Source organism: Lygodium microphyllum, unplaced genomic scaffold, assembly GCF_053477565.2.
Source record: "Lygodium microphyllum isolate KBCC unplaced genomic scaffold, Lygodium_microphyllum_v1.1.10 scaffold_32, whole genome shotgun sequence".
Taxonomy (NCBI): Eukaryota; Viridiplantae; Streptophyta; class Polypodiopsida; order Schizaeales; family Lygodiaceae; genus Lygodium; species Lygodium microphyllum.
Window position 1 is genome coordinate 1288111 of NW_028229515.1, and position 9397 is coordinate 1297507.

Genomic DNA, 9397 nt, shown 5'->3' on the forward strand with positions numbered 1-9397 from the left:
AAATTTTGATGCAGTACACGCCATCAATTATTTTGATATCCTGAGGGCATGGAGGAGATGTCATGGTTTATGTCTATGTGGTAGTTGCATGAAGCTTTGATCATAGCTTCTCACAAAAGGATAGATATCTTTATTGAGTGCCATGGAGTACCATCTCTAATGGATTTAGCAACCATTTGGAAAGGGTTTGAACTCCAACTATTTGGGATTTCTCAAGGTACAACGTGTCTATGGTCCCATGATTTACATAATCACATCCACAACTTTGAATTGAGATCCTTTCCTCTTGCTTGGGTCTACTCACAATCAATATTGTTGTTGTTGTTTTTTTTTTGTATAGAAAGTGGACGAATCATCTTGGCAACCCAAAAGAAGAGGATTTGTTTTGAATTGTGTACAAAGGCTACTCTCTAGGTATCCTTACCAAGACCTCCAAACCATCTCTTCGCACCCAAAAGTTGTAGTTGTGGTCTGTCAATGTTATTGTTGTAGTTGTGGACTTTTCTTACAAGACGTTTTTAAGGAGGAGGGCATGCATGCCATGCTGTATTATAGAAGGATTCCATCTGCCTCTCCCTCCTGCTCTTTCTCAACTCTGCACAAGCTTCTGCACTCGGTGGCACAGCTCACACAAGAAGAAGAGCTCCTCATCAGTCGTCAGGGCTCAAGAAACCTCGATAGCACCCCCGGGGCATATCCGTCTCTCAACCTCACTCAATTGGAGAGCTTGCATACAGGTAGCAGGATTCAAGACGCTTCCCCTGTATATGCGTCGTGCCTGCGCAAGTGCACGGAGCTGAAAGCCCTTGGCGATGGCCGATGCGTCCACGCGCATATCAGAAGCACCAGGTTCAGCGGGGACGTATATCTGTCTAACCTCCTCATTCAGATGTACGGAAGCTGTGGGGCTGTGCAGGATGCCAGGTCCGTTTTTGTGGATATGCGTGATCGGAACGTCTTTACATGGGCTATCATGATCGGTGTATGCGCTCAAACTGAAGAGTTTAATGAGGCCCTCCAGCTTTTTCAGCAAATGCACATTGAAGGGGTGGTTCCAGACAGAGTTACTCTGGTCCAGGTTGCGTCTGCATGTTGTGGCCAGGTATGGGGAATATCACATAGGCCTTAAGTAGTACTCCGTCCAATAATGCAATAGAAAAGAATAAAGTTATTGACAAGATAATCAAAATGGGCAAACGATGTCTTTGTTTTTTGATCAAAGGACTACAAGATACTGTTAATAAGCAATTAATTATATAATAAGCAATTAATTATAGGGTTCCTAGAACAAAGTTTTTAGTTAGGTTTTGATCAGTATCTGCACAGCCAAATTCTCGTTTCACCTTCCATCAATAGCCCTGCAATAACAGATCCCTTGTTGGGATAATTTGAGCAGGAAAAGCTGTCAACTGGCAAGAGGTTACATGCCTCTGTGATAGATAGGAGCTATGAATTTGATCTTGTTTTTGGAACTGCCCTTGTGACAATGTATGGAAAATGCAGTTGTGCAGACCTCGCCCAAAACATGTTTGATACCTTACCAGAGCCCAATGCAGTTCGATGGAATGCTGTAATAGCAGCTTGTGCCCAGAATGGGAAAGGGAACAGAGCTTTAACGTATTTTCAGCAGATGCAGATAGAAAGTGTACTACCAGATCATGTGAGTTTCATCAGTGCTGTTGATGCTTGTGGCAGTGCTACAGTTTTAGTTGAGGGCAAGAAAATACATACGTCCATTGTTTCTAATGGATTTGAAATAGAGAGTGTTATTGGAAATGCACTTGTAAATATGTATGGCAAGTTGGGTAAGATTAAGATTGCACAAAACATCTTTGATAGTATGCCAACACGCAATATTGACTTATGGAATTCAATTCTTGCAGCATATGGAAAGCACAGAAAAAGTGAAAATGTCATTCGGTTTTTTGAAGAAATGCTGCTGGAGGGTGTAAAACCAGATGCAATAACGTTCTTCATTGTGCTTTCGGCATGTAGTCATACTGCCCTCATAGAAGAGGGTCGCAGTTATTTCAATGGTATGAGTCAAGATCATGGTGTTACACCTTCATTGCAGCATTACAATTGTATGATTGATCTTCTTGGAAGAGCAGGTATGCTAGATGAGATGGAGAAAATGGTGAGACAAATGCCCTTGCCGCCTGACAGAAAGTCATGGATGTCTGTTCTTAACGCATGCCGAATACATTCTGACGTGCTGAGAGGAGAAAGAATTGCAGAGCATGTCTTTCAACTGTTTCCCGGAGATCCAACGTTTTATGTGGTTTTGTTAAATATTTATATGGAAGCTGGCAGGTTTGAGGGTGCTGCAATGCTAAAAAAGAAGATGAAGGATGAAGATATTGAACTTACTCCTTAGGAGATTCATCTTAGGTTGATTGAGCAGAAGAAGTGGATGAAATAATGGTCAACATACAAGTTCATGTTGTAAAATCCATTCTTGCCAAGCAGGTTTCCCTGTCACCCATGTGCCAGATCAAAAGCCAGACACTCACTAGCAGATGTTGCAAACATAGCAGTCCAGAGATAAGGGTGTGACAGTATGCTAAAAGCTCAGTGTAGGCATATGGAACACAATTCTTGCAGCCTATGGAAAGCATATACAGTACTTTGAATTTTTGAAGTGACGCTGGTGGATGGTGTAAAGCCAGACACAATAATGTCCTGTATTGTGCTTTTGGCTTGTACTCATACTATGTTTCAATGCTGTGAGGCAAGATCACGGTTCAACATCTTTGTTGTGATGTTACAATTGTATAGCTGATCTTCTTGGAAGAGCAGGTACATGAGATGACACAGACGAAATTGTAAGACGAATGCCTTTGTGGTTTTGATGGATGCCTGTTTTTAGTGCATGCTGAACTCATTATTTGGTTTTCCGAGAGGGTTAGGGTTGCAGAATACAATGGACATCCAATATTCTATGTGGTGTGGTTAAGAATCCATCTTATTCCTAGCAGGCATCCATATTTGGCTGCTTCAGCTGAAAATTTGCATGCAGTTATAAGCTGAATCCCTTTTTGTCAAGCAGCTTTACCATTATCATCTGTATGCAAGGCTGTGCCTGCTAGGCAAATGAGAGGCAGGCTTGTGCTGAAGCAAAAGCAGTGGCCCATATATGAGAGTTTGATGGGATGGTTCTGCATATATTGGGTTACTCCTTGGTTAACATCCAGCTGCTTGAGTTGAAGAAATGCATCCAATGATGAGGAAATCTTTGTTAATGTTATACAGCCCATTATGTCAACATTATCGTCCACATGGTAAGTGGCAGGATTGCAGCCCAAATTACTAACGATTGCACTCTACGTGATTGGATCTCTCTTCTTCATATAAGCTTTTAAGTCTTAATTGTTCCTGGACTTGTGCAAATAAGCAATTACAATCAGGCCTTAATTTATTACATGTGGACTTGTTAAGAATCAAGATAAGGCCTTAATTATTGGCCAATCTGTTTGGCTTTTGTATAGCCCCAAAAAGGGGAATTAAATGAACTTTAAAAAGTTGTTGGGTGGTTCATACACTTGTCCAACTCTATGAACGAGGCCAAGGGGAGATAACCACTTTCATCTGATTATCCTGTACTTATCTCCAAGCTCCTTTGCCAACATCAACTTCCAGCTCCACCTTGCTGCCTGGGGTTCCCTGTCCAAAGCTTAGTGTTGCTGCTGCTGCTGCTGCCCCAAATTTGGCCCCAGCTGCCTTGCAAATCATCTCTGCTGTTCATTGTTGCCATGCTATAAAGTGCACATGTTTATTGCTGTGCAACTCTGCTTGAGGTGACGTCTACTGCTACGCCAGCCTTTTGACACTGCCCCTGTGCATCAAATGTGGCTGGTTCCCAACAGAAGACATGCCTGCCATGTCTTTGTTGCTACCCTGCTCACAGCTGGGTCTCCTAATGCTGCGAGATCTTTCCTTCACAACTTTGACATTGAGTGCTTGTTGGCTGCACTCTTTTGTGATTCTCATGAGTGACGATACACTCTATCATGCTTGTTTATTGCCTTCGACTATGCTTTTCGCACCTCAAGCTTGGACCAAAGGCTGGTTACACACTGAGTGACAAACACCCAACACAAGCCCAAAGTGTGGGCATGCACTTTTTGAAATTGGACATGAACGTGCATAGAACCTTTACACACTAAATGGACACAATTTGCAAAAAATTAAAATAATAATAAACTTGTAAATTTTTTGATTGGTTGTAAATGCAAAAAGTGCACCTTTGTTTGTCACTTCACAAAGTGGGTGGGGGAGACTCATAATCCAAAAGAGGACAATGTACTGCCAAAGGCCTTAATTGCAAGGGTTATGATGAGGAGGTTATAGAGATTGAAGTCTAGAAAGAATAAGAAAAGAGATGAAATGAGTTGAATTTAGTGACAAAACCTACATGGATGCCAATTTAAGTTTTGATTGATTTAGTTCATGTACTCAAAGCATAATTGATACATATGCCTTATGTACTCATGAACAAGTGCAAAAATCCTTTGCTCTGAAACTTATACTCAAAGATCACATTGGTACCAAACATTCCCTTGCTATTCATAGGCTCAATTCAATGATTTCAACATAAAAATCATGTAGAAACCATCAAACAATGTAGTGCATGGCAGCCCCTATCAAGCATACCACCAAGCATTATATTTCTTTTAACCTTGAAAATAGAGTTTCAGTCTTGTTATAATAGTTTAATTATAGTAGTGAAAATGCAAGCCTTTGCTACTCTAATTCTTTACAAAGCCATGTCTTCTTATTCTATCAATGATCTAGCCTTAGTAGAGTAGCATATCCATGTGGAAATGCTTGCCGTGGAAGACCTAGAATCACCTTGTGGAAGCCTTATAAAAATAGATACCTCGTTGGTTACTATTATTATAGCAACATAAATAGTTTAAGATCCCACTTTAAAGCATTTAAGTAGATCCTAGGAAGTTCTTCAGTCCTCTAGGATTGAGTTTTTTCTCTTGTTCAAGCTTTGCACGAGCTATGGTGGCTCTCCAAAGAGCTCCAAACTCCCTTGTTTTTAGTGACCCGATCCCTGTCTCTTTGTCCCTGACTACGTGAAGAAGAACCTCATGCCACATCTAAAATTTAGACATGGTAAGTTTAAAGTAAGTCACTTTCCTAACTTGGACCACATGTAAATTACGTTCCTCCTCTTGACTTAGGTGACTATTTGAACATTCCACTTGATCTTGACCTTGGCATGCTCAACACCTATCTTTTCATGCATTGGGGCAAGTCATGGTAGCAAGGAAATAATTGGCAAATTTCACCTTTTACTATTCCGCATGCATACCATAGAAGAATTTAATATATGACTTGTTAGAATCTTTCATAGTATAGTGAAAAAATCCTCTGATATCTTTTTCTTCCAAAGCTACACATTTTTTGGCATGCGCGAGAGTCTCAATCATCTGCAGATTCAAACCCTTCACTATCCATCAACATGTCTTCTTCTTGTTCCACACTATCATGTGTAATATGTGTATCCAATTCATGTAGCTCATATGCAATAGACTCTCATCTCTTAAAGAGTTTGATCCGTTTCTTTGCTATAGGAATCTTTAATGCTGTCCCATCTAATTCACCAAGTAAATAGGTATCATTGTCATGTGCTTGTCTTACCACATAGGGACAAAACGATTGCTTTGAAACTTTTCAAATAGCACTATCTTGGTTATCCAAATTGTTATCATAAATCAACACCCAATCTCTCTCTTGTATGGCTCTTGGTTTGAGTCTATGTTTCCTTTTAAACCAATAAGGTTTGAGTCTATGCATAGGGTAGCAATCGTAGCTACTCTTTCACCTTCCCTCCACATGACTTTGTCAATGCCTTAATTATAGGCAGATGACCTCTCTCACTTTTATAATTGCTTTTCATAATGTAAGCCAAAATTAGAGCAAGATTTATCCCCAATTGAGAGAAGAACTCTCCAGCTTCATTAGCATCAAACTCTCTTGTGTTTGTAGTGATTTTCCCCACATAGTCGTACTGGCAAAATATCTTATCCAAGAGAAATGTACACACTACATGTGTAGTCTTTGTCTGTAAAGCTCTTTCTTTTACTTGATTTGTTAAATTCTCTCATTATAGCACAACGCTATTTATCTGCCAAAGGCTACATACATAGTAACTAAGTTTGCTATCATTTAAAGTGAAGAAACAATGGGTAAGTTGGTTGCAATCCATCTTAGTGCCTCACAACTGAATACATCTAACAAGTAGCACAAGATTCCACAAAGTGAGTAGTGTCTCTATACATCCCTTGCCATTAGTATCTCTCTTTGATCTTCTCAAAGGTACCCCACACGCCCTTTGTGACTAGCCCATAAGCTTTCATGAAACTCTTGAATAACATGTATATGTGTAGCTTTGTCACCAAGAACCCATAGTGGAGACCCTTTCTTTTTCTTAGCATGTTTCCATAAATAACCATCTTTCAAGAAAAAACCATATGCCTTTCTCTTTATCCTCTTGAACTCCTCTTCTATCCATTCTTCTCTCTTTGTTAGAGTATGTAAGATATTACCCAATTTTCAACAAGTCACCTTCATACAAGTCTTCAAAAAATACATCTATAGTATGTACATAGCATCCAAAATGCTTCCTCTTTGTTGTCCAAGCTGCATTCCTTACTGTAGTAACATTATGTACTATTGAATTTACTGTTACAACACTTTCTAGCTAGGTCAATTGTTGTACTTGTTGCATTAATGTTGTCCTTTGTATTAATGATAGTTGTAGTTGTAATTACAACAACTGTCAATTCAACTTTAGCAATAATTTCATCTTTTTCAGCAAGAAACTCATCTTCCTCTTTCTTATTCATCATGCCATCTTCATCTTCATATTGTCCTCTTGATAGCACGTATGCCACCAAATTATTTGTAATATGCTAAAATTCAAGATTCAATGATTTTATGTATACAATCCATCGTAACATGGCTTGGTATGGCACAATTAGAAATATTATCTAATACTGGCAAGAAATTGGTTTTAATGACCACATGAGTATCCATAAAGTATTCCTTTTTGCATTTCAAGGGATGTGAAAATCCCCCCAAAGCTCTCTTTTCACTTGAGGATACCATCATTTCCGTTCATTCAGTACCTTAGCACCAAACCTAATAGTATATCTATGCCACTCATCATCATCCTACCCAATGTCCCACCCATTGGGTTTGTATCCATTGTGATGAATATAGGGTTCTTGGCACATGATGATCTTTGAGTGTATCTTGATTGCATGGATGATTGACATTGTCAGAAAGTAAATTACGTTCCTTCCATCTCTACTCCTCACACTAGCAAATGGCGGCCCATCATCAAGTACTTTCATTTCCATTCTAGTTTGCATAGTGTATGGCTGTCCCAAAATCACAATATAGCTACCCAGATCTTGCATAAAGAAATGTTGGTCATGTTGGATATTCCTAATGCTAACGTGAACATTTGGAAACGTAGCATGCAAATCCCTATATCACCATATTGGGGAATATGGGAATTTCCCATAAGTTTGAAACACGGTCAAATCTTTATATTTGTCATAACTTGAACACTATAACTCCAAATTGAGCGCTCTATAGCTCAATAGATTCCATTTTTCAAGTGCTTTCCAATGATAGGTCAAATCATATGGTTTTAAGAAACTTATGGGCATGTTATCGGGTGCCACCTTTTTAGTATTCAAAAAATGGGAATTGGGAGATTCCCAAACTCACTAATATTATGTTCTATATGAGTTATTTGTAGACCTCATTCTCCATCTAGGATCTACATCAACCAACCAACCAACATTTTCATACAAGCTCGTGACATGACATTGATCTTGGACCCATGGTCTAGTAATGCAACACAAAGTTTCTTGCACATCAATCTTTACTATGGTTTCTGTCATAGCTCTTGCCTAGTGTGTGTGAGAATAATGACTGGCTAGGAATAAAACAAGCATCATCATCATCATGTGCCTAGTGTTGCATAACCTACCTTTGAGTAGTGCCATTTACAATGATATTTTTAGCCAATACATCCTCTTTTTCACCCATAATCAAGTCATTTTGAGCTTCAACTTGCTTCCAAACAAGAATGAGATCGTTAGCAGACTCTATACAAATTCCTTGAGAATCCAAATTCTCGTAAACCTACAACAAAGCATGGGTGGTTTTTTTGACCATCTTTTTCTCTTAATTATGTTTATTATTTCATCATAGAATTCACAAATGGCAATTCCAAGCACCTCACCAAGTATAAGTTTAACCATGTTGTTTAAGATTCTCTCATCAAGCACTTTCTTAACGTTTGTGGAGGTTTCTTGATGCCAAGAGGCATATTCCACGGTGGATTCCGTGAGACCATGGTGGTTTCCGTGAGGTTTTGCGGTGGATTCCGTAAAACTATATTTATTTGCCGGGGCTCGTACACAAGGTGGATTCCTTGTGCGAGAAGTTGACGGGGACGCTTGTCATTTTCGGGTGTCATATTAATTTAATGTGCACGTGGGTGACTCCACAACGGGTGATTCCACAAAATACATTTTTAAATTAATGGACGTTTATGAGTTTAGAGTGCACTCGTATTAAATTAAGGTTAGGACAGAGTTCCAACCTATTTATTTATTTTGTAGCTGAAGATTTCTAGGTATTCACTTTTGTCGGTTTAATTTTATTATTTTCTAACAATTGTGAATGCTTCAGTTGTTGATGTGTAGAGCAGGTGGCGGTGGCATTGGGAAGCACTGGGTGATAGCATGTATTCAATAAATTATCATTTTTTACGGGCGTGTTTCTTATTATTGAGGGCGTGGCGCTGATATTTATTTAGACGTGCTTATTTATTGAAGTACTTGACAAACATTTATTATTTTGTATGCGCATGGGTGCACAGTTTAAATATTTCATTATTGGACATTGTATTTGAGCACAGCCCCGACTTTTGGGCTGCTTAACCGCTTTAATATTTATTTGGACAAAAGCAAATACAAAAGCTAAAGCATACTTATTGTAAAATTGGGCTATTTTTTGAGCTTTGAGATGAATAAATTTATAAATACATGCCGTGTGAAGCACTCACACAAGGCATGGGAGGAGATTGTATCCAATTTGTCTCTTTTCTTCATGTCATGTAAGTCTATCTTCTTGCTTTTTGAGCTCTGGCGCTTGCTATATACGCACCCAGCATTCGATTTGCCCACAGTGGTATCAGAGCGAAGCTAAGATCAAGGGCTTTCAATCGCTTAACATCTCGCGCGAAGGCGAAGCTCCTAGAATGAACGGGCTTTACAATCGAACTGTCAATACCAGTGTGTTCCTGGCGGTGAAGAACCCTGTGCTGTGCTATGAGATTGCGAAGGGCCTCTCCTAGGAAGTG

General features: G+C 39.3%; 1 protein-coding gene across 1 annotated transcript; it reads left to right on the forward strand.

Annotated features, from left to right (window-relative positions):
- The first annotated feature begins 403 nt into the window (after nucleotides 1-403).
- On the forward strand, nucleotides 404-3657 carry LOC148009221 (pentatricopeptide repeat-containing protein CRR2, chloroplastic-like). Its single transcript, XM_087673683.1, has 2 exons — nucleotides 404-1102; nucleotides 1397-3657. The coding sequence occupies exons 1-2, from the start codon at nucleotides 533-535 to the stop codon at nucleotides 2375-2377; spliced, it is 1551 nt and encodes a 516-aa protein (XP_087529809.1). The 5' UTR covers nucleotides 404-532; the 3' UTR covers nucleotides 2378-3657.
- Nucleotides 3658-9397: the final 5740 nt, after the last annotated feature.